Below are 26,933 nucleotides of genomic sequence, written 5' to 3'. Positions count from 1 at the left end.
TAAAAAAATATATTGAAGAGGAAAAAAAGTATAAAAAAACACCACAGAAGAAAGTTCAACAAGCATAAGTAAGGGGAGAGAACTACAGAACAATGTGTCCAAAAAACAAGGGAATGAAGAGTTTGAGAATAGTACAGAAACTAAGAAAGTATCATTTCAGGTACTTCAAGACTGAAAAAAGGAAGTTGCTTTTAAAACAAACACTAAACACACTGGGTAAATCAGTTATCTGGAGGGCAGTTAAAAGGATAACTGTGAGTCAAATACGATTCAAGGATGTCAGTAGAGAAGAGGGACACTTCTAATGCTATTGTCAGCATTTGACAACATCCCAGATAGACAGAGAAGAGATAAATAAAGAAACAGGAATTCCATACAAGTCTCTGAAATAGCAACATTAAGTAAGAACTGAAGAGAACTCTTAAGTGAAGGCAGAAAACTGACAGAAGAAAAAGACACACAAAGGCACATACCCTACTACAGGGCTGAGAAGTAAAACCCACTGAAAATAAAGTCATAAAAAGGATAGAATTCTGCAGGATAGCAAAAACAGGATAAAAGGGAGTTATCTTAAATGCTGTACATTGAAAGTCACATTAAAGACAATTAAGCCCAACAGCGGAACAAGTATTTCATCATGCTCTGTAACAGAAGGTTGCCATGACAACAAATGCAACAAGAACTTTGTTCTGAAAATCCAAGACATTCTACGTTTAACTATTAGACATAATGATCTCAAGATTTACTATTCTTGAAAACATTTATGTTCTATGTAGGTTTACAGAAAGTAGACAAGAAATAATTATTAGGTTATTACCTACTGTATCTCAAGAAGTAGCTATGCTTGCTGCTTTTTTTTATTTTATTACAAAATCAGATGTCAGACTTGTGTACGAAATCTGAAGTTCAATAACATCAAGAAAAAGAAGAAAACCAGAAATATTAACTGTCCTGTTGAGACTTCACAAATTCATAAGCAACAGTACTTTCCAAACATGTAGTGCAAATCCCACAGCCACAAAGAACATTCCTTGGCTGCCATCTAGCCTCCATTAATGAGCCTTCAAAAAAAGCAACTGAACAAGGAGGCCGGGGGGGGGGGGGGGGGGGGGGGGGGGGCGCATTTTGACCATCTTCCTGCAAAATTCCAGCAAAATTTAAGAACATTTTCTAATTATTTTTTTCTAAATAGGCAGATGCTTTTAAGCAGAATTTCCACTGCACTGCCAAGCACAGTAACAGAAAGCCATCAGCAGTATGTATGACTAGTAACACACAAGTAACACAAGCTGAAGAAAAGCTGTCCTTTCTACTCATTGCTTCCAGTCTGTTTTCAGAAAAAAGTCTACTGATACCAGAAGTTCAGCATTGCTTTTTGTCCTGGTTTCAGCTGGTATAGAGTTAATTTTCTTCTTAAGCTGCTGCAGTGATGTCTTTCATCTTCAGTGTGAGAATAATGCTGCTAACACACTGATGCTTTAATTGTTGCTAAGTAGTGCTTACTTTTAAGTCAAGGACCTTTCAGTTTCCCATGCTCTGCCAGTGAGGAGGTGCACAAGAAAGTGGGAGGGGACCCAGCCAGGACCGCTGACCCTAACCGGCCAAAACAGTGTTCCACGCCATATGATATCAGGGGACAGCTGGCCAGGAGCCACTGATCGCTGTTTAGGGGACTGGCTGAGCATTGGTCAGCGATCATCTGTCTATCTTGGGGTTTATCTTTCTGTTTTCAAGACAGTTATTATAACAGTTATATTATTACATATTATTTTAATTACTAAACTGCTTTTATCTCAACCCACAAGTTTATCTTTTTCTCCCCCTATTCTCCTCCCCATCCCACAGAGCCAGGAGAAGGGGGGAGCAAGCGGCTGCATGGTACTCAGCTGCTGGCTATAGTTAAACCAAGACAGTCCTTTCTGGTGCCCAACACGGGGCTTGAAGGGTTGAGATAACGACAGAACTGACCCAAACATATTAAAAGAAATTTGTTATAAGCATTCATTGTATAAGTCACCGATTACAAACTTGATTTGCTCTCAGAGTTGCATTACCTAACATCTTACTTGTAGTACGTGTCCCGTTGTGTTGTTTGTCATCTCTGGGACCTGGGCTAAGGTTATCATTTTGTTGTACTTTGTAACACTGGTTTATGATACAATAGAATTGTTAAACTAATCTGGTATTTGTAGTCACCACTGCTGTCACCCGTGTTCTTTGGGAGCCATCTATTGGAAACTACTACTAACTACACCTTTTAACTTTATTCCTCGGACAGACAACCCGTGGAGGAGACATCTTCCTACATCTTCCTCTTCCCCTCCAGGGTAATTACAGAACTGTTTAAGAACTCTGAAAATTTTTAATATCCTTGGAATGTTGAAACCAGCACGGTCCCACTACTAGGAACCATGAAAGTGGTTCAGGTCTTGTTTATAGTGTTAAGCAACTATTTGCCTCTATTCCAACCCTGGTGACAGGCACTGCAGCTTCTCCAACCCCTTGGATTGGAGATTCAGCTGCTGGGTGATGCAGCTGAACCAGAGAACCAACCCATGCCAGTATCATTTGCCCCATACACAAAAAGAAATAAACACAAAACCCAACTCATTTAGTAAAAGAGGATGAAGTAGGGACATCACAAGAACAGGACGAAGAAGCAGAACAAGTGGTAACCACTCAATCCCTACCCCCGAGTGAGCTGAGGGATATGCAAAAAGATTTCAGCTGTTGTCCAGGTGAGCACATTATCACTTGGATGCTCCAATGCTGGGACAAGAGGGCTAGTAACCTGGAATTAGACTGTGGGGAAGCCAAACAGCTGGGATCACTTTCCAGGGAAGGTGGCATTGACAAGGTCATTGGAAAAGGGACACAAGTCCTAAGCCTCTAGAGGCAACTCAAGTGTGAAGGAAAGGTATCCCTTCAAGGAAGATGATGTATGTCACTCAGGCAAGTGGACAGCAATAGAGAGGTATCCAGTACTTAAGGGAATTAGCTGTGCTTGAGATAACTTAAGAGCAAAAAAACGCACAGTCACCCACAGATCCAGACAAGTCCAATGCACACAACCCACAGGTGGCAATTTCTGCAGAGTGCACCATCATTATATACCAACTCATCGGCAGCAATGGCCTGGAGAGACGAAGAGGCACCGGTGGTGGATCAAGTAGCTTGCTGACTCAGGCAGTATGACAAAAATCTCTCTTCCTCCCTACAGACTTGTATCTCAGCTGTGAAAAAACTGTCCAGGAAGTGGGAAACTGTTCCAGGAGTTTCAGCAACAAAAAGAAAACAGGTCCTACTCACCACCTGTGTGGACCAGTATCTCTGCTATTAACAGTAAATGCTCTTTTGCTCAAGAGACAGTATCTAGAGGGTGCACACCATTGGGTACCCTATGGTTTTAACTGCAGGACCCATGGACAGGACATGAGGAAGTGGGATGGAAAAATCTACCTCGACCCTAGAGGCGAGGGTATGTGAATTGCAAGGAAAAACAATCACAGATGGGGGTTCTTCCAGGAAAGTGGCTGCTCCAGTTTCCCATGGGCAGCTGCCCAGAGGGCAAGGGCTGATCTCACACCTGATCCTATGGCAAGGAATTCTAATCTGTTATGAGAAGTGGAGAATCCTATGATCAGGACTGGAGGGCCCCTGCATCCAGCCAGGTAGAAGAGAGGGACAACCAGGTTTACTGGACTGTCTCGATATGATGGTCTGGCACATCAGACCCATAGAAATACAAGTCTCTAGCAGATACTGGTACAGTGTACCATAATGCCATCAAGCTATAGAGAGGTAGAACTCATCTGTATTTCTGGAGTGACAGGAGGAACTCAACAGCTAACTGTATTGAAAGCTGAAATAAGCCTAACTGGGGATATCCAGTAAAAGCACCCCACTGTGACTAGCCCCCAGTCTCCACGTGTCCTTAAAAAACTTTTACAGTCTACCTACAAATACTGGAACATTTTGCACTATAAAGCAATATGTAATTGCTACAGATACTCTCAACTATCAAAAATAATTGTGAATGATTCTCATTTCACTGACTTGCACTTGTATTATTAGTCTGAGGTTCAGTTTAAAGGAAAATGAGGAGGCTTCAAATGACTCCTAGCTGAGAAAGGAACCAAACCATAGCCTCAAAATTCAGAGGAACACCATGGGCAGGACTGCTACCAGGACATCAATTAAGTTTCCTCTGTGAGGTAAGTTTTAATCATACCCTAGCTAGATTTTTGGGGTAACCCAAATATGACTTGTTACACATCATTAATATGTCCTACTCTTATACAGTCATCTTAATATACTTGTTTCTAATTAATAACAAAACAAGCCTCAAATACCTCCCAATTATTTTCAAGTAATGCTATTTTGACCAATCTCTTAATTAACTGCCAACAACACAGGAAGCATCTTGTCACTTACTTGCACACATTGTTGCAAAAGTATATTCTCACTACATTATATTGATACATTTCAACAGCCTGAACCAAGAACATAAAAACACCAAAATGCTCTTTCCTCAGAATCACCTCACATGTGGAAAAACAGCACTCCAGTCTCAAAGAGGATGACAATTATAGTTATAAGGTGATAACAGATCGCAATTGGTATCAATATAGCCTGAATACAAAGTTAGGCATTCTTGAAAAGAGAAGTTAAAGTGCATCTCAAATTTAGAACTGTGGGGACAGTAAGATTGAAGTTTGAGTGTACACATTTTATCCAGAGGGACCAAAGCTGTGAGTACTACAAAAAAAATTGACCTCAACATGTATAAGACACTGCCCCTCCCCTAAAATTCTGATGCTTCGCCACAAAATAATTCAGAGAAAAGTTTCAACATTACCATTTCTATAACATACTAGGACAGTATTTTAGGTAAAAAGTAAAAGGAAACTGTGTGCCAATCTAGGTAGTTTTAATCATGTTATACATAAAACGTTCAGAAACCCAGTTAGATGGGTTAGATATATGTCTCAATTTGTTTTACATCAGTTTTAAAAACGCTTTTCTTGTTTATACTTACAACTTTAAAAAAATACTTCAAGACTACTGTTCTCTCTGGGCACATGTTTACCTGCTCACTATGATTTGAAGATTTCCTACGAGTATGGAAAACAACATGGGAGACTTAAAAATTCAGCAGTAGTTAGATGAAGTACACTAGAGTAATTCTGAAGTGCTACTGTTACTGAGAAGTGATGCAACTTGGTAGAATAAAAAAAAAAAATCAAAAAGGAATAGCTATAAACTCACATTAAAATTTAACATTGGTTATGCAGTTGCCAACTCATACAGGAAACGTCACTTACAAGCTTATGAAATAAAAGTAGTTCTAATTTCTACCAATATTTATTCTCATATTTCATACAACACTACGAACTGTTGCTCTCTCTCCCTCTCTCCACCACAGAAATTCCAAGCTGTCATTAACAGCTACCTACCACAACTGAAATCCAGGAGTTCAAGTGAAGTTCCCTTGATTTTACCAGCCAAAACTGTATAAGACTCACTGTGTCAGCTCTGAATCAAGCAGCTCTCAAAGGCATATATGCTTTCCTATCCCAAAGGAAAAAAGGTAATTTGCCATAAAAGCTTGTTCAAAATGTCATGCCTCTCAAACCAACATCACAAGAGGTTTGTGCACTGCATATAGTCATATAACCTCAATAATATTTGACAGCAGGGACGCTTACATCACACAAGACACAGAAATGCCATCTCATTAAGTAATTCAGTTTCTCACTGCCTCCCATTGCTGTAATAGTTAAGCTCTAAAGTTGAAGACTAGAGCAATAGTGGGAGGATAGACAGTGGCTATTTTCACTCTGAAGGCAGTACCTCTGAAATCAGTCGCTGCTTTAATTAGAGATTTCCTTTCTCTGACATGAGCAGAAAACCATCTGCCAGCAAACTCTGTCAAAAGAATGGCTGAGGAACCCTGCTAACAAAACATACTGAGAAACAAGTTCGTACTCTTAGCTCTGTATTGACAAGTAATAATACAGACTGAGTTTTACATAGCAGTTGCACAAGTTTCTATTAAAAGCATAACTGTGGCCATGTTAATGAAGGATTCTCTCAGATGAATTTGAGATGTCCGCAAGTATTATCTGTTCATAATGGAGACTAAATGCAAAACAGGTGACACAGCAGAAATTGTACCTCACACTGTCGAGCAGCTTTCTGCCACAAAACAGTAAAACTGCTAGGTATTACAGTAGGTAGCTGAAACAGGACCTGAGCAAACAGTACAGCTAAATGTTAAGAGAGAATACAAATAGACAAATTTAGTCTCTGCTGCTAATTTACAGAGCCATCACAACTGCTCCGCTAAGCATCAGTCTTCTCTACAGAACTGAGCAGAAATAGCATCAGTGATTTGGTGGTCAGCAGCACAGGCCAGCTGTTGAAAGAAATATAAGAAATAACAGTGAAATGCCACTCTAGGAATTTAAGTCCTTTCAATTTCTAAGTGTTCAACCAATCTATTTGTTGCCTTCAAAAGTAGAAATAGTGGAATAAGTTACTTTGCTACACAATCAGAAAATAAATCACTGTCACCCTGACAAGGTCTCAAAAAACCATCCATGTCCTACTTAGTTGTAAGTTCCCATGGCACCATCTTATGAGAGGGTATTTAGATGTCTATAGCTTTTAAACTTCCTACACAGGACTGCATATTTTCTCTGTAATTCTTGGCTGTTAGTGAAGAATAAAGATTATCCTAAAAGAGGCCCAATTTACTTTATCCCCCTGCCATGTCCTTAAAACAGAGCTCTACTGAGCACAGCAAAGCTACCTGCGTTTCTTCTCCCCAAAAAAGGAAGAAAGAAATTGAGTAACCAGCAAGCTGCTTCCATTGTCTTTGTATTCTGATTGCCATTCCAGAAGCCTAGTTAAAATCCTCTCTGCTGAAATTGCTTTTCACTAGGATTACCCAGTAAAAGCTGCACTGCCATCTATAGAAAAGTTTAGGAAAAGCATTTAATATTTCTTGATACTAATGATGATACAGCTTAAAAGACTAATGATACAGGATAGAAGTAAAATAAAAAAAAGATTAATTTTGCACTAAACACTACCAATTACTCAGTTACTCGCCATCTAACTACCTGAACTGTTATTCAGCTGCATTACTTCCACTCACCCCAGCCTGATGCCACGGAAACTCCAGAATCAACTATCTGCTCTGAAGATTTCCCTGGAAAAATATATTCCAAGGGGCAGTCAGGCTAGCATTAGCTCAAGCACTCAAAATTCTTACATCTGATTCTTATCAACTCAATTTTTACACACAGATATTAACTTTTACCCTCACCGCACTAGAGGATAGAAGCCGCATAATTTGATCACGTATCTCCCAGCAATCAAAACATGTGATATGTTGACTAATCACAACAATTATTCTCAACGCCTTCAGTTCTCTATTTTTTTAACCTGTCTTTATACTCACAGCCTGAAAAGAAAAAGAAAAACACGGAACAAAAGCTTACATTAACCTACCCAAGAATGTAATTCTTCAGAAATAATAAAAACTGTATCAGAAATTCTTCCACATCTTCAGATTAAAAATGATCAGTGTTTAATCTTTAGGCTAAAGAAATCAAATACATCATGCTTTCTGCTAAAAACAACAAGCACGAGGTTGGGGGTGGGGTGGGGAAGACACCACTAAAAGGCAATTCAACAAACATCTCAGACCTACAATTTCCCCTCAAAACCCAAGCTGAGTGAAAATACATTTATGCCTTGTAAAAAATAGATGATTTATTATTGATGTTTCTCTCATTTAATATAAAAATTCACAGTACAGTAAGCACTGTAATTCTGGAACAGCACTAACAGGATAAAAATCAAAATGGGTGGAAAAAAAATACAACTTCATAGATTCAACACTAAGTCTTACTTATACCTCCTCCTTTCTCCACTTCAAAACCTAGTAAGGTTTTTAAGCCCTCTCTAAAAGCTACTTACTTTTAATAAAGGAATAAATAAACCAAAACAGTAAAGAAAAACACGAAAAGCTTCTAATGTATGTCTGCTCCACAAGCTTACAAGAGCTTCTCTCAGTCAGAACGCTGCTTGACTATCATTTCATACACATGCATAAATCAATGCATGGAGGTTGCATGTATTAAAAAACTAGATACATAGTCCAAAAGCATGGGAAAGCAGTGTCTTTGATTTGTTTGATAAATTACATTGTATGTATAAGAGATATTTATATTTAAAATTTATATCCAGGACACAGTTTAAAAAACTGCCATTCTTCCCCAGATACATGAACACACATGCCAGCAAAAAGGGTATTCATTTTTGCAGTGGCCTACACTAAGCTTGTTTTGTCCCCTGTAAACATCAATACAGCTACAAAGCTCACACTGGCAAAGTCTCAAACTGCTTTTCCAAGCTGGCCACAATTACCACAAGAAGTTAATAATCATTTCTAAACTCTTTTAAAGCAGTACATCCCAACATCATAATTCAAGACAGAAAACAAACACCATCACAAGCAGCTGAAATCAGAAATTTGTATGTAGTTACACATAAAAATAGTTACGTAGCTATGCCCAATTTTCAGGGGAAATCCCTGCTGTTCTGCTCTTGGGCTACAGCATACAACCCTACTGAAAATACCAAGTCCAAGTAGGTGCCACAAACCCTGTCAAAGTTCAAAACTGGTGTCTACATTACTAAATTGGTGGTGGTGGCACAGCACATAACTCACCTGAAACAAATGAAGCAAGACACATTAATTATACTACATTATTTTTGTTAGAAGTTTTGATTGTTAGTGTCATGTTAACAAAAATCTAAGTTGCTTAATTGAAAAGTCTGTTTGGATAAAGGAATATCATCAGTGAAAAGTGATTAAGGGCAGACAGCATTTTCCTTACACCCACTGAAATCTCCAGGTTGGCTCCCTGACCTCAGCTGGAGGGTCACAGCACCGCAACCACTCTCCATCCATTCTTCAGACTGGATGATGTTTCTTGCAGATGAGTTATAAGTTTAGCAATAAGGAAAAGGTTATTATACATCTTGTGTATTGCACTTGAGACATACAAAGAGTCCTGCTACAGTAAGCTACAGTCAAGTACATACTTTAAAGATTCTATGCTTGAACAAGCTGAAATACCAAAACAAACTTCAGTTCGAAAGGGTCCTATATGTATACAGTATAGAAACAAGATGATGGACGAAGTCAGATAGGCAACAGCTATTTTCTTGCTTTTTCACTCCTAGGTTTAGAGATGGCTGGGAGATATTTACCCGATCATTTGCAAAAGTTCCTTCATTCTCTGTGATCACTACCACAAAACTGTGGAAGAGCAGGCCTGTTCTGTTCTAACTTGAAACTAAGGGGATAAAGTTTCAAAAAATCTACCAACTATAAAGGACAGAAGAAACAATTATCAAGAAAAAAATCATTGTTTTAAAAATATACTTAGTAAGCAATAAACACAAAACACTAATTCTGCAAATTATGCGTATAAATACATACTATGCTGTTCATTTCTGAAGAGTCGTAACTTCCACATGGATGGACACTTCCAATAGGTTCCAACCCTTCTTCATCCCACATATACGTGCCATCAGAGCTGTCAGATGGAGAAAGCTCAAAAGATGACCCAGCTCTGTAATTCATCTCTGAAGAAATCACATTCTCAGCAGTATGCTTTGTGCTTTCACTGTTGTCATCCACTGCTTAAAGAAAACAGGAGTAGTTAAGACTAAAAATAATCCAATATTCCAAAAATAAACATTAAGATGTGTATTATTGGAGTGTTAACTCTTCTGAAACCATACTGTACGAGAAGTATCTTAAAGCATTCTACAGTATTGTTCACTCATCCTAGAAGGAAAAAAGTTCAGGCTGCTTTGGTAGCTACAACTAAGTATCCTTCCAGCCTACACCTTTGCTAGCCTTTTACACAGCAGTAATGCACCCATCATGAAAGCTACTTTCTAAAATTACGTATCTTTAAAAAATATTAGAAAGTGCGTCCAAAAGTATATCCTTTGGATCCAATCTTTCAGCTGTAGCGTCTCTCAAAATAAACATGTACTATGAGAAGCCCATCAGAGACTTGAAAATGTGGCTTTTAAAAGCACCTTCTGTCTCCAATAATTTTTATGGAATTAAAATAGCATGTGTCAGGAAAAACAAAAAACCAATGACATTCCTATTTATAATTTAACTGATTTTAATTAGACACCTTACACTTATTCACAGTACTTAGAAGCAGTTAAAGCTGTTCTCTGCCTACAGAGGTGTAGGGGGCAGGAGGGGAAGAGAAATTTTCCTAGCAGTTCATCAGTCCAGAAAAATGAATGGCAAAGCAAGGATATGACGAATCCCACAACCAATTCACAAGCGTGGTTGAAGGAGGTATCATTCATTCTCACCCCAAAGAAAAAGAGGTCTTCAGAATCATGCTTGGGAAAGATAACTATCTTGCACTGTAAGAAAAGAAGTGGGCCAGTATAGAGCCAAGTTCCATTCTGAAACAATTCATAAACAATTGTCAATTACATAAACCAGCTTACAGTTACAAAATCTTTATTTAGTACTTAAAATTTCAAACAGAACATAACAAAGTATTTACCAGACACGTTTATATCAAGCCATTCATCAGCATTACAGCAAGATCCTCCACTTTCCTTGAGAGAGGCGAATGGCTCGATCGACATTACACTCCCATGCTCTAAATCTTGAAGGCAGCTCTCCTTTTGCTGTATTTGTATAGTTCTGTTTGGGTCTTCTATATCTATGAAATCATCACTGAAGTCTTCACTCAAATCATTTTTTTCTGAGGATGACAATGAAGATATAGATATTTCATCTCCATCATCACTCATACACATGACTTTTGACCCATGTTTTCCCACACTTTCATGCAGACCCTCATCAGATTCTGTTCTTTGAGAATTGCTCTCTATAATACTGTTTTTCTCAATTGCTCTATTAATATTTGTTGAAATTTCAGAATTCCGCCCAATGTATGTGTCAGGAGTTGTACTTTTGCTGCCATCCACAATGATATTTCCAGCAAATCGCTGCCTGGTAGGCTTCAACAGAGAAGGTCGACTTAATCTGTATCCAAATGAAGGTGCTGACCCAGATCCATTTGATAGCGGGGGCTTCTTTGAACAAGGAGCTGACATGCTCGAGTAGGGCCTGGTAAATCCATACTTCACAGGTTCGTTTCCATTGGGTACATCCAACTGACATGTATTTCTTGACAACAAAGTCGACCTTTGAGATGTCCTGGCAGCTAGATTTTGACTATGATAAGGCCTTGTAAGATCCACAGCTTTATTAAAGGAATGCGACCTGGTTAAAGATGCAGTGGGAAGCAAAGAATTCTGAATGGAATGTGAAAAACTTTGTGATCTTACCATTTTTTCACAGGAGAAAGCCTTACTGTTGTCTGTAGATTGCGCCAGGCTTTCTCCCGAACTTGTCCTTGTGGCACTGGAATTAGCTCGAGGTCTCTGCAAACCTACCACTGGCCTATTTCCATAAAATCCATTTAAATGTGATTTTGAAGCATTGAGTCCAGAATATGAGGTCCTTCCTGACAGAGTACCTTTGGCGAATTTTGCTGAACTAGAGAGTCCAGGCAAAGACTTTGGATTTAATTCCTCAGTAGAAGACACAAACATACTGGTTTGCTTTGCTGCTTTTGATGTAACTGAAGCAGTACTGTTCAAACCCACCCTGAGCACATCATTACCCAATGCTCTTTGGGATTGAGAATATTTCTCAGAATCAATTAATTTTTCATTACAGTTATGTTTAGAGTTGGTCTCTCTCCCATTTTGATCATTAAGTTGATATTTATTTGATTTTTTCCAGTTGAAAGAAAAGGAAGACATGCGAACAGTGCCACTGTGCTTGCTGAAATTTTTGCCACCATTGTTCCCTGCTAAACTAACAGCCGTCCCATTTGGCATAGGTTGCAAAACACTTCCTAAAGTTTTCGTTCCATATTTCGGTAGCCTGGAAACCAAGGATGTCCTGCTTTGATTTTTTTCTTCCATGAGCTATTGGGTACATTGGTCCTCAAAGACTGCTTGAATCTAAAGAGAAAAATATATATATATATTAGATCTGAAACAACCACGCATTGAACAATTTTCTATACCTTTGCATCTGTATGTTTACTACATTCCTGTGCCAAATATACCATAGTGATACCAAGTAACCCATACACATTTTGTGAACTCCAGAGAAATACCTGTCACCAGCAGTTATTTGGCAGTAATGTTATTCACATCGCACCTCCCTCCCCCAACTTTCATTCTCTAGATAAACTGCTTTTTTTTTTTTCTTCTCCTCCTACTTTTGAAATCTATGAAGTAAGCAAGCCTAAAAAGAGGTTGGAGGGGTTTTTTTTTCATTTACTTATTTTGAGCAGCAAACCAAATTTTTCAACTGCATTACAATTATTAAATTAAATACCTAAAACTTCACACTTAAAAAAATTCCACAAATAGTACAAACCTGTGGTCAGTAATGTACAACTGCAAAAACTATAATGTAAAATCTGACTACAAGCTAAAGTTTTGAAATATTTTTTTCTTCCAGTTTCCCCAACGCCTATGTTACAAGATACAAAATAATCACTCGTCATCCGGCTTCTCCATAGCACTTTTTCCCAGATCTCATTGATATCCCCAGTTCAAGATGAACATTCCTAGCCATTTTTCCTTCTGTATGGGAACTGTCGTCTATTTTGGTCATCTTATTCATGTACAAGAATTAAGTTACAAGGCAAGAGTTGCATAAGGTCAGTGTTAGTAAGTGAAAATTTTACTTCTGTGCCGTTATACATGAGCACATAACCTTAGCTACAAAAGTATGACATAAAAAAATAATTACAGGATTCACACATTACTTTGTATCTTGAGTTTTGCTCCTGTCCACCTGATTTGGAATACAGGGACTCCACTACAGTCTTCAATGAAGATCCTTGAAGTTGTATCTCAACTTACAGTTGTGTCATTTTGGTCTATTTTCTATCACATTTATTTTACAAAGTCATGACGGCTTTACAGGCATAACTTTGCCTTGAGAATTTTTGCCTTAAGTATTCTGATCTCCTTGCTTTAACACACTGCTTTTTGTTTCTTCCACACTTATCTACGTATCCATCCTACTATTTGGACAACTGTGTCTGTATCACCCTTCTGTAGAGCACCTTAAGTCTGTTGTTTTCCCTGGCTATACAATACAAATAACTTATCTAAATGTTATTATTGAAGACTTGCAATTTAGACAATAAGGCCTCGAAAAGTCTCCAAGTTTCAACGTTGCAACTTCTTAGGAAAAGTTTTATTCTTGTGTTAATTTGGGTATTCACAAGACCAGGTTTCTGTTTCTTTCAAGACAGCTTTAAAAGTATATCTTGCTTATGCTAGCCTGGATTTTACATTTTCATCAGTTCCACCTCCAAGTCTCACAATGGTGTAAAGACACAGAATTTCAGTCATTCATATGTTATTCCCTGAAATTATTATCTGTGTTTCTCTTTTCACAGATCTACACAGAACTGAAAAGATAGGAAAATTCTTTAACCACAGAAATCATGATAAGAATCAACATAGACCAAGTAAAGTGTTATTTGCTCAGGTTACAGAAGACACCTGTGTAACCACAGCAAGCACTACCTTAAGGTGAGTCACTCCCCAAGCTCCAAGACCTCACTAAGTAATACTTAAGATAAAATCAAGGTGGCATTAAATTCATGCAAAATGAAGTACCCTTAGGATTTTGTAAATTACTAAGATGCCCCAGAGCTGTACTTCTGGAAGTAGATCTATATTAAGATACGAAGAGAAACATCCTCAGAGACATGGCTTTTTAGCGGCTCCTAACCTAGCAAAAATATCAGAATACACACCCTACAGCTGGCAGAGTGCATTTCCATTAGGAACACACAAATCCAGAGTTTTCAAATACTAAGGGAGCTCTAGAACACCAGAGACATGACCCTCACCTAGGCATACAAATAAGAACACAAGTATTTCCCCCTGGCAAATTTAACTCATTTTGTATAGGCATGTGCCTGTATGTGAATTTAAGTGTCTCATGTCAGATGTATCTCAAAACCACTATGACCAACATAATTACTAAAAAAAGCATTCACAGCACCTCATTCACTATCTGTACTCACAAAAAAAACCAAGAAACCCCCACGCCTACAGTATACACATGTATACCTTGCAAATGAAAAAAAAAAACATTATACTTTAATACCAAATGTATCTATCTTTGGTGTTGGCTTTATGTCAAATATATATAAGTAAAGCCAATGAAGTACACTTTTAAAAAATATCTCCATGATTAAAAAATGGCCTTTAGCCTCACAATGAATTCATTCACAGCAAGCATCATACTGTAGATCCATCAAAAGATACCCCGACTAACAAAAAGGCTCAAGTCGCAAAGAAATCTTCCAAATTAAAGAAGTTAAATTAGAAAGCTGCTAATGTAACTTCCATGCTTTATAGATAATTCCCTTTTCACATCTGTCTAACATCTCTTAGGTGACAGCAAAATTTAAATGAGGCCATTTAATTAGATTACTTCTAATCCTCTACCAAGTGCTGCAAATTAAACTTAAAAAGAAGAGCTTTCAGTTCTTTAGGAAGGGTGCCTGCTCATTTATTCTTAACTAGGGAAAGACAGAATATTATCTGTCAAGAAAACTGATTACTTAAAACATTTCAGATAATTAAACAACATGCAATACTTGTTTGTGTTTTGTTAGCTACATCACTAACTACTGCATCACCTTTCCTATTCTAGGTTGTATTTGTTTCTTTGAAATACAAAACACCCCCGAAATTTATCAGTATTCTGTCTGGCCGGTGTTACTTTTCCCAGAAAATGGGAAATTTTCTCACCGAGTTCTCTTAAATATCCTGAATCTTGACATCTAGTTACCACTAGAAATTACACTACCCTAACAATGGAATTTCCTTATCAAGAAGCACAGCACCTGCAAGTTAAAATATTTCTGCATTCCACAAAACTCAGGTTGAATTCAATTTCTGTGACATTCAGCTGTATTACAAAGAAATTCAAAGTAGCTTTATACCTCAGCAATCTATAGAATTTTTAAAACAGACATCTGGGCAAACAAGTCTTACATGCTTTGCCTTGGGAAATACATGATCTAGTGCACACAAGAATAATCAGGAATTAAGCTAATTATAAAGAGCCTCGTCTTACATAATGATCCAGGGAAAAGGAATTAAAACTCACAGACCCTCTCTGAAGTATAATCTGAATCAACTGAAAAGCTGCTACATCCTTACCTTCAAGGATATTCAAGATCCTGGTGATAAGTAAAACTATATTCATTCTCACTCTCCTTTGTGCTTTCTGTATAAGATTATTTACACCTCGGGATACTCCAATGTTTGTTTCCATTAGCAAACACAACATTCACCTTTACTTTATTTACAGTCTGTTTTAACACCAGAAAGGCAGTTTCCTATATATTAGCTTCTCAACAAAGTTTAATTTTACACCTGAGACTCCACCTTAGAGGAATGATTATTAAAGCAGAAGACAGCTTAAGGCTCATATATTTAATGTTTGGGAATCTTAAAGTATTGTGATCCCTACGATCCATGCCATCAGAGGGCTAAAAGCATTTTCAGGTTCCAAACAGATTACAATGAGTGGGACCAAATTCCCTTCCTATTGTCATAGCAGTATGGAATAAGCAGCTGCCAGATAAATTTAATCTGACAGACTAGGGCAATTCTGCAGAACTATTGCTATGCCAACAGTTTCAGTTGTATGTTTCATACTTCTTCTCAATTTCAAGACCACCTAAATAGAAATGCTGAGTAGCTAACTTAAGCTACTTTTCTTAAAGCAACTTCCTTCCCAGAGTGAAGAATTTTTTTCTTGAAGCAGAGACAAACATAAGTTTGTATAACAAGATTGTGTTGGAAAAGCAAGATAGTCACCACCTCCTTGCTGCTTCTGGGTAACAAAAATGGTACTTTCCTGTAGGTCTGTAAGGTGGCAACTATAGCAGTACACAAGCTTCCTTCCCTACCCAGAAACATTACATCCGTCAGTGTCCATATATCACCAAACACCAGCTATTAGTCAGTCAATTCTGTTATTTTTTTTTATTTGGTGTGGGCAGACTGTCAGAATAACTACTATGAAGCTATGCATAAATGGATTATTTCTATCTGCCATCACGTGCTGGATGTTACTGAAGCCAATTAAGTTTAACAACCACATTTGCCAAGCCAGACCTTATACTCCTATCACTTGCCTTCTGCAAAAGACCTAAGAATTAAGATACTATCCAATTTACTTGTTTGGCTCAGTGACAGGTGAGCTGAAGCAGAAGTTCACCCATATGCATGCATATTATCTTGCCAACTCTATAGTGCTACAATTTCCAGGAACCTTCATGCTTTTTCCTAAAAGCAGAAGTACATTTCTAGTATACAAACAGCACGGACAGGAGGGTGAGAACACTCCTCCAATGGCAGCCTGCGTTATCTCCTTTAATGAAAAGCTTACTTGGCCACAGCACTACATTAGAGCGGAAAAAAGAACTGTTAACTACTGCCCAAGCAACGCAGAAAATGAGTGAAGCCCACCCTTGGGAACTGAAGAGCAAACGGCAGGCAATGAGCAGATGGCTTCAGGCAGGCACAATCTACTTACTACCTCAAGCAACAATTACATCCTGTTTTCTGCACCACACTTGTAACAGGAGAGCCCTGCTGAAACTGGAGACACGAGACCAGCTCTTCAAGGCGCTACGGACATGCTTCAAGGCAGCTACTCCTAACTTCCCACTGGTTTTCATGGTAAATAAGATACACGCTTGCCAATTTGTTGAATAACTGCAGTTTACTTCTAGTTATCATCTGCTGAATCTAGATATACCACATGACTTTTGTGAATTTAAGCACTTGCCTATTTCACTTCTGTCCACTGTACACGACTTATAAAAGCAACCTCTGTGCACCTCTGGATTTTAGCATCACAACTTTTATTTGTTTTTCTGTTCATGTCACATAGAATGCAGATCTCTTCACTACTGATTCGTGGTGAAACAACAATAACTAAAGAACCATTTTTCTTAAAAATGTAATTTAAAAATACATTAGGGGAGTTACATGAAAATATCTTCTTTCTTCCAGTGTAGGGAGGCATTGAATGACATAATGGAAAAATCAGGAAGGCCCCTGTAACAGATGCAGCAAAAGGCTTCTTTAGCAAATACTTAAGAACACTGCAAGATGGGTAACATGGCTGCAAGTCAATTTTCAGCTTTAAAAGGACCATAGGAGCTTAACAAAATGAAAGAAACTGGCAGGAGATCTAGCTAGAAAACACCTGCTCTGAGCAGGACAAGCCCTGAGGAATTAAAGATGATGAATCCCAAGGAAATTGTGCGTGTTTAATGAATTAAACTGAATCAGAATACAACTAGAAATTCTGATGCTCCAAGACTGAACTTCTGGTATTTACAACTGTCATATATTCGTTTGTGCTATTTACCCTGCACAGACTGGCTCCAGTTCAGCCAGAAAAAAAAGCGACCTCTCAACTCCAAGATCCAGCACAATTTATCAGCTCTGCAGCATAATCTTCCAAGCCTGCCTGCCTTCTTGTCTTCAGTGCCTCAGAAATGCCTCTGTTCTCGAGTCAATTCCCAGTGCTTTATGAAGGCATCCATGAATTTTAGCATCTCTCCCTTTCCTATGTCCCAACTGCACAGTGATTAATACTAGCATCCTTGACAGTCTGCCTTTTGAAGGTACCATAGTTATAAATTATGGTAAGAAATTCCAAGACACTGAATGCGTATTCTTCTGTTTTTCTGAAATCACTTTGGCCTTCTGCATTCAAAGCTGTCAGATTCTGTTCCCCGATCTCAGAGAGCTTAGAGGTAAGTCTTTTCCTCTTCCTCCTCCCTCACACTCAGGCACGTTCATGTTCTACCCACTTGTAAAGTTTGATCTATCAAATACCAACCAAAGCAGTTAGCCAAGCTGATGTGCTGAATTTCAGTTAGTGTTGGTCAGAATGCACTAGATCAAGGAAGATAAGCACAGCATGATAGCAAATGGAGTTAAAGGGAGCAGAGAACAAGAAAGAAACGATGAAGATATCGGGGCTTCTGTATTTCTAACATTGAACAGTATCTTTTGTCGATACAGTAAATTGATGTGACATTCCATGCAGTCTTTAAAAGCATTGTTGATATTCATCAGAATACAGTTCCTTAATGCTTTGTAAGGCTAGAGGACACAAGCACTTACTGGAGAAAAAGAAATAAGGAAATTCAGCTCTACTTCGTAGAAGAAAGCTACCAGAATACTTCCAGAATCAAAAATTCCACTCACATTCCTTAGGGCCACGCTCTCAGTTCACTCTGCCATTAATGCTATTTACACTGAGTATCAGGCACCTCAAGGAAGAAGAAAAGGGCTAAGTGCTATCTGCCCAGAAATGTATGTTTTGTATGTGTATGTTTTGTAATAGTTTGCCCATAGAGACTACACATTTTAAGCCCCAAATTTTTACAACAAACCTTACTAAAAGGTTGAAATAAGACAGGAATTGAGTTATGATAAAACCCTGAAGATTTTATTGGGGTAGGAGCTGGGGGGGGGAAAGTCATGCAAATTTTAACTACAAGTAAGACCTCCGCTAAGGTTTCTCAAGTAGGCAAATCTGTCCTGATTTTTCACATTCTTACAAAACTAGTAAGTCAGAAGGCAGTCAAGGTCCAGATGCTTAGCCAGCTGCAGCAAGGGAACAGCTTCAGGACAAAGAAAAGAAGATGGAAGAAGAGATACTTGGGGGTAGGGATATATTACTCCCAATAAAAGAGAGTATCAGGCCTGCCAAAAAGGAAGAAATAGACTTTAAACAGTGCCCTTTCACATTCCTCTTAAATGTTAATACAGGTTATTATAGTTCATTCATAAATGAGATATGAAATGCAACGACACTTTTCTGTATCAGTGCTGACAGCCTAACTGTTCTTGGGGACAGAGGTCACCTAGCAATCAGAATAAAGCATTGCAGAAGCACACAACCCCTCTGCAGCTGCCAAAGATCTGATGCATCCTCACGAAGGAACTCGTCAATTTGCTTCTTCAAAAGATCTACTCTTCTTGCCACAGCAGAGACAAAACATAGGTCTACTCTGACTTTGTCAAAATTCTGGAAAATGCCTTTAATTTAGAACTGATGGGGCCTCAGAAACCGGTGGCCAATGTCTTCTCTTTCGGTTTGCTTTTGCGCACTCATCCACTCACTCATCCAAATGCAGCAGAGATATATCCTGTTAAATTTGAACTAGCAAGGTTAACTATCTGCAGATATGAACACCACGCACTTCCTGCATAACCAACTCTTCAAACCACAAGATCAAGAACATAGTAAGGCTTTCACTGGAAGTCTAGAGAATGCTGGGAGCAGCTGATGAAAAACACTCCATTAGGTGTCCTGATCCCAAGGACAGCTTTCAAAGCATTGTAACAGGCAGATGAGATACGTTGTAATAAATCAGAAGCAGAAACAATTGACATAATCAGGACTAATATACCTCGCTCCAATGCAGAAACCCTCCTGTTAGAAGGAATTATGTGAGTTACTTAATTTGTTATGCTATACAAGGAACAGCCTTCTGCAAACAGAACCAATTCAGCAGATTCAACCTTAGCAAGCAAGTCATGCAGACCAAGCTTCTTCAATAAGGTAGCTTAACATTTCCTAAACTGCAAAATATGTATTGTTCTCGAAATTTTTGTTGAAGAGATACAAAAAGCCTTTCTTTTCTTCAATTCTTTAATGACATTATTCAGTTTTAATTGTTACTGAATCTGTGAGGATAACAAAGGGGAAAAACAAACTAAGAAGAGCCATACACTGCCTGTCTGCCTTACAGATCTAATGCTCTGCAACCTAAAGACAAAGTCATGCAGCTACAAAGAAGAAAAAACCTAAATTATCATATTACTCAATCATTATTCACACACGCGTACAAAAGTACTGCAACTATAAAGCACATCTATATCTAGATTATTCTCCTATGCTGTCTTAAAGCTTGCTTGTATTTGGCAAGATTTCTGTCCTGGAAGATAACCCATAATTATGTGTATGTGTGTACATATATATTTGAAAAACTCTGATCTTTCCCACTTGACATAATAGCTGCCTTTCAGAAAAGTTTTTAAACTGACATCACTATTTATACCATAAAGGCAAATTAAGTTTTATGCCATAGTTAAGATTGACTAAATAATCCTAAACATCAATCACAGGCTAGAATCCTAGTTTTCTAAAAGTGAAATGATGGATCTCAATCTCTCAAAAATTTTGTGATTATGTCTGCAAAGCAACTGACAGCAAAAACAGGCCACTGCTTTTGCTCATGGCGTTATTCCTTCAGCAACAGCATTTCATGCTAGCAATTTCAATCTTTCTGATTTTATTCTTACAAAACAGACATACAATTCGAGTTCAGACATACAAGCAACGTCATTCTGCAAACAGGTAGGAATTACCTGCTGTTGTCAGTCAAATACTTCGTTTAACAGAGGAGCCACCCTTTTCCCTCAGAACTATCCACCATCACCAAATGATTCAAACACACCACTCCCATCTCTAACTCTACTAGGAAATATTTACCTCACCATTGATTCACTAACAAACTTAACAGTCAGCTTCCAGTTATCGTTTTCTGTTACTTATTTAGTAACACACGCTACCTGGAGCAGGATTTTCTTGCTGATAAGAATAGGCAGGCTGGAAGCCAAGTGAAACTTTGAATACAACTGATCATAAATGGAAATATCCCTTTTTAGACTGCCACCTTGTCCATCCTACTCATCTAGTTTATTTATTCAACTGATTCATCTTCTCCTTATTAAGGACATAAAGCTATCTTGAGCTAATACCTTGTTATGGTGGCACAGAGTTCAATATGTTTTTGTATTGATTGTACAGAAACAGATATTACAGTAACAATACTACCCATCTGAACCACTGCTAAACAGCTTATTTATGTAGGTATCTTAAGATTGAATTCCTATTAGTTTAAATCTGCAACAAGACTGCCCTTACCACCAGTACCTAAGATACTTCCCCCGCCCCCCGGCTCCAGCCACACGTGCTTATTCTTTCTACTGCTGCCTGAGTAAGGATTCCAGTTACAGGCTAAGCTGAATGACAAGCAGAGATAACTGAAGGAGACTGCATGTAATTCATAGACTCACTGGTACTGAGAGTAAGTCTGAAGAGGTTCACAGGTGATAACTGAGCAAGATTAGACAAGATAAAGCAGAAGGAAGACGGAACAGTTCTGGGAATGCTTTTTCTACATATTATCAATGCTATTTCAACATAGTTTAGGTTTTTTTCAGAAGATCATGACCTTGAGACAATAACACGTGAAACCATTGCTACAGATTTAAAAAAAACAACATATCACTAAGACAGCCACTGCTGGATTAAAAGAAGGCTAGAAAAAGGACTGACAAAGAAAACTTTTAAGACTTAGAAAGACAGTAAGTAAACCCCAGATAAGCTTGAAATATTATATAAATCAATGTTTCTCTGGGTCTGGATCATGGTAATTCAGTGTCCAGGTTCAATTTTCCAGCTCAGCCATACAGTTCCAGCAATCAGTCTTATTTTAAAGGCAATGAAAAAAAAAGTCACATTGTCTTCTGCAGTAGCTTTAAAAAAATGCACAACAAAGAGGATGAACAGGGCAAGCATAGAATGCTAACTCCTCAATCTTCAACTAACTTCAATTCATAGTATTTCTTGAATTTGGCAGTTTGTTTAGGAACCCTCCCCAGATCTCTCCTCCACTATCTTGTCCAACCTGTCCCTGAGCCCCCAAAAACTTTTTCCATCCATGACTGCCTTAAGCAAGGAGTTCCAGAGCTCTACTAATAATTCTTTTAAAGGTTATTTCATTGCCTTGCACAGGATCCTGAGGAAAACTATTTGTAAACTCCTTACACAGCAAGAACCGGCCACTGATGTCTGCTCTCCTTGCTACCCAACATACCAGTTATATCGATCAGTTTGTTTCATACCTATGTGCTTTCAAGAAGCTACTGGATTACTTGTATTCTTTGAAGTGAAGTTTCACTTCTCTTCAACATCCATCCTTAAACAAAAATACTGCAACCATATACTGCCATACCATAGCTTTCAGCTGAAACATTCTTATTTTTGAACCACATCTTCAAATTATCATTTTCTTGCTATTAAATTTCATTTCTTTAGTTCTGGAATCCACAGCTTCTGTCTACAATTCAATCAATATAAATCACTTATCTATCTCAAAATCAAACTCTAAAAATATTTCAGTACCAAATAACCTCACTAGTTTGCCACAGCATAACAAATATCAGTATGTTTTTAACCACTGGCAGTCTTTTGTAAGTATTTTAAAGCATGCTTTGTGTTTTCTTATTTATTTGCTGACAGCTATATCTGAATGTACCTATCAAGGTCCATTTTCTGCAATGAGAAGGCACAGATACTTGTATTATTTGCAATTGAAAAAAAACATTCTCAAGAAATTGACATGTGTAACTTCAGTTACTAGTGACAGTTTGTCCACAGGATCAGTTTCTCCCACATGAGCTTAAAGAGTTACACAGACACAGTGATCTATGCTTGCATTTAACTTGAATGTAAAGGAAGTCGATACATACAATTTGTTTTGTTTAATCAAGATCTCAAATTTAGCCATGGTAAAATGTGGGGTTTTTTTCCTGTTGGTTGGGATTTTTTGTTTGTTTGGGGTTTTTTTGTGTTTGGTTTGTTGGTTTTTTTTATGAGCCACCATTCCAGAGAGCTTTCATAACTGAAAGATTTACATAGAAAGGGATTAGGATTTATTTATTTTTTAACTCTGTTTAGTGATGTACAAGGCTGCACAGGATGAAAGAATCTGCTCCTTTCCCCAAGTCTCCTGCAACTAACAGCAGTAGCTTTGGCTTTGCCAAGTTTCCACCTATGCAAGTTTACCCTACTGCAATGAAGGTTAGTTAAAAGCCATAGCTTCTTCCAAATCATCAAAAACACATGTATGGAATAATTTCATCATGTGAGATCAGGAAAAAAAAACCCAAACATTTACCTAAAACCTATCTTTAATATGATTCAAAAAAAGAACATGGGTCGAAGTACCATACACATTCACACTGTAGTGAGAATCTCTGTATCTAGAGGAGATTCTTCAATCTCCAGCTCAAAGTACACATGATATTACTGAGACAAGAGAACACAGGATATTCAGTTCTCCCTTGATGCTTCATTTGTGCTCTTGTGTGTCACAACCCATCTGGGCTAATTAAGCTAAAAGCATAGGAGTTCTTTCGCTTCAGGGAATAAATTCAGGAATTGTTTGCAATTTAAGGGTTATTCCAGATCTATAACTTGTTCAACCACCACATAAAAGTAAAATCTTATCATCAGCCATTTCCCTTTGGCTAAGAAACCAAGTCTCCTTGCAGCAAGAACCTTGCCAACATTAACCTTCCTTCTCCTTCCATCAAAGCCATTAAAATGCACTCTGCAGAAGGCTGCCTCAACTCATCATGGACTAAGTGCTCATGAAAATCCCAACAATCTGTAGTGAAAAAGGCATTTTACTAAGAACTTGTGACACCAGTTCCCCATGTGACCAGGGATAAGCATCCCCCACCCCGAGAAGACTTTCTCGCTTCACTTATTATACAATACTATCAGCTGAACTGCTCTAGCTGAATCCTCCCGTTAGAATAGAACACTGCTAGTGAGCAAAGTCCAGATCTCTGCAAATCAAGCTACTTCTGATTAAGGAGGAAACAATATTCTCAGAATGTCTTCCAAAATGCACCTATCTGACAGAAGTTTAAGAGTGAGCTAGAATATGTGTTCCAAAGGTACAAAGAAATGCAAAGACCTACACTGACTAGCTAAACTTAAACTTTGGAATAATTATTTTAATGCTGTTGGGATTTTATTGCAGTATACATGTGTTCAGGTATCCAGAGATTTACATAAGCTTTTTTTATTACTCCAATTGAAATACAATACACGATTTTAAACCTAATTATCAAAAGCACCATTCGTATTTTGAACTTCTTGGCATGGAATTTAATCCTGCCTGAAAACTTCCAATTAAAATGATGGTGCCGCTGTTCACACTTCCAAATAGTGGCTAAAAGACAACACCACAACCACTGCTGCAACTGGCTACCTTTTATTCCATTTCCAGAGATCTGCGCTTTCTAACAATTTTAGGCAAGCAACGTTCATCTGAAGACTAATGGCATGATGGTTTTTAATCTAGACCAGGGGTCCTCAAACTATGGCCTGTGGGCCAGATACGGCCCCCCAGGGTCCTCAATCTGGCCCCCGGTATTTACAGAACACACACACACACGGGGTTGGGGGGGGGGGGGGAAACCAAGCAGCCGCAGATGACTGCCTGCCACTGCATCCGCGCGCCGGCCCCCTGGTTAAAAAGTTTGAGGACCCCTGATCTAGACAGCCAGTGCCAACACTTCTTTGTCACCGGTTTATTCCAAATAACCAACACCTCTTAATGGATGATCGGGTCCAAAAGCAATACGTTTTACTCCAGTGAGCTTTCACATGAACAGTTCCATTAAACAAGATTAGTCATTAGTATAACAATACATTAAATTAGGTCATTATGTTGATTGATATCATTACTATTAATTTTTCCTATATTCATATATATTATTATTTCAGTTCAAAAACACCATAGTGGTCAAAAACATCAAATACAGTAATCTCCTAAACCTGAAACAATTCTACCATTTAAACAGCTTTACAGTTAGAAGACAGTAATGAGCAGCTTTCAGAGACCAGACTTTGAGATTTCTATAATAAAAAGCACTAACTGCGAGTAAAGACTGAACTTCAATTTAAAAAAAAACAATTCCACTCCAAGTTGTACATTCATGTAGATCCTTCGTTAACATTTAGGTAGCCGGTTATTACTAATGTTCATTTGTTATGCATTTACCTCTTCAGCTTAGATGCACTAAGTTCAAAATGGGCCCACAGAATATAGTTACATGATCATTACATACACGATAAAACATCTGCCAAATTTCACTCAGTACCACCAACAAACACAAATATTTGCTGCCTCATGCTAATATGATGAAGTTTTGTATTTTCGACTACTCTACAAGAGATATTTTTAAAGTTTCATAGTATACTTGACCAAATGAGATGTTTCGCTTTCAATAACTTTGTAACAAAAAGTTCTATTTTGCATCAAATTGAGGCTCAAAGCCCATAAACACCAAGAACAAGCCTGCTATGAATATGAAACACCAACCCCATAAGTAGAACCAAGCCCCCTGAGAAGTGGTAAACATCTTTATATGGCAGACCTGATTGAGTATTAAATCTACAATCCTTAATTTGTTGTCTGGCCTGGACACTACTGTTGTGCTACCACACAGCTCCCTTTCAGCTTTGCTTTCTCAAGATAAACAGCTCAATTTCCTCCAACTCCAAGTTAAAGGCTGGAGTTGCCTATATTTCATTGTGTGTCAAAGTACGTTTGACAAAACATAACAGCAGGCTCCGGATGATGAAAGCAAAGTCCCAGTGTCATTTAAGCAAAATCATCATAACATACAATAATGTTCCCAAGCTGCTATAAGCAAAATCCAAACAGATTATAGCTTAAGTAGATATTGCACCATTATATACGTATTTTTAAAAAAACTGTTGTCTTCGCACAGCCACATACTGGGTATTTTTGCTTCCTCCTCTTTTTGGAGCTACAAGTAAATCTCTGCGACCCGGTCCCCTTCAGCAGCTGTTTCCGAATACCCCTGCAGGTACGTCTCAACAAAACGGAGAATTAAAAGACGCATAAAGCACTGCAAAACAGGCGCCGCCGGAGGAGCAGCGGGCAGGCCTGCCGTGCCAGGCTGCCCTCCACCCGCGGCAGCGGCGCAGCTGTCGGAGCCGAGCGCCAGCCCCGGCCGCGCTGGCACCGCCGCAGCGCCCTGCCGGCCGGGGGGCACACCTGTGGCACGGCCGCCCGCCCGCGGCACTGCGGGAGCCGCCGCTGACATTCAGGCCGCCCCAAAGGTGAAGGCTGCGCCCGGCGGGGACACGCACGAGCCCGCCCTCCCCGGCCGCCCCGCCGCCCTGCCCCAGCCCCCCGCGGCCTGCCGTACCGCAGCATCTCCCCGGCCGAGGCACCGACCCTAGCCCCGGCGGGAAGGCGGCGCAGGGAGGGGGGGCGAGCAGCAAGGAGACCCCCAGCGAGGGGCGCGGCGCGGCCCGCCCTGAGGGGACGGGGGAAGAGCGAGGGGATGGCGGGGCGCGCCCACCGCCGCACTCACCGCCGGGACGGGCGCAGGCCGGCAACGTCCCCTTCTCAGGCAGGGCCGTGGCGCTCTGCGCCCTCAGGTACCGGCCGCCGGGCGCCCCGCCCCGCCCCGCCCGGCCCGCGGTGGGAGGGTCGGCGCGCAGCAGCCACCGCGCATGCCCCGGCCGCCGCCACCGCCCGCCCGCCCCACGCCCCTCCGCGCCCCTCGCCTCACTCTGACGTCAGCGCGGCCGCCCGCCCCGGCCGGCGCCCGCTGCAGTTCCCGCCGCGCCGTTCCCGCGCAGCGCCCGGCCCGCGCCGCCCCCCTCCCCGCGGCCCGCCTGAGGCGGCAGGCGCCGCGCCGTGCCCGCCGGGCTGGCTAGCTGGCTGGCTGCCGGGCTGTCGTGGCGCGGCCGCACGCCGGGCTCGCAAGGCTGTGAGGCCTGCGGGGCCGCTGGAACGTCTTGCGGCCTGCCTGGACAATTCGGGGACGCGATGACTGAATCACATAAAAATTGAATGGAAGTTGTTGAA

The 26,933-nt window shown here is 39.6% G+C and overlaps 1 protein-coding gene across 5 annotated transcripts in view; it reads right to left on the bottom strand.

Annotated features, from left to right (window-relative positions):
• The window catches only part of CCSER2 (coiled-coil serine rich protein 2), a 73,324-nt gene extending 46,773 nt beyond the window's left edge, over positions 1-26,551 (bottom strand). For 3 of the 5 annotated variants that reach the window (XM_040606325.1, XM_040606329.1, XM_040606328.1), the window contains exons 1-3: positions 26,434-26,551; positions 10,626-12,102; positions 9,521-9,723 (exon numbers count right to left, since the gene is read on the bottom strand). In XM_040606325.1, the coding sequence (XP_040462259.1) occupies positions 9,521-9,723; positions 10,626-12,063 (1,641 nt within the window). In that variant the 5' untranslated portion in view covers positions 12,064-12,102; positions 26,434-26,551. Of the gene's footprint in view, positions 1-9,520; positions 9,724-10,625; positions 12,103-25,829; positions 26,163-26,433 lie in introns of those variants that run through there. The other 2 variants (XM_040606327.1, XM_040606326.1) reach the window with 2 other exon arrangements.
• Positions 26,552-26,933: the final 382 nt, after the last annotated feature.

The sequence above is a fragment of the Falco naumanni genome, chromosome 9, assembly GCF_017639655.2.
Source record: "Falco naumanni isolate bFalNau1 chromosome 9, bFalNau1.pat, whole genome shotgun sequence".
Lineage (NCBI taxonomy): Eukaryota > Metazoa > Chordata > Aves > Falconiformes > Falconidae > Falco > Falco naumanni.
This window is presented reverse-complemented; position numbering and strand designations above follow the sequence as displayed.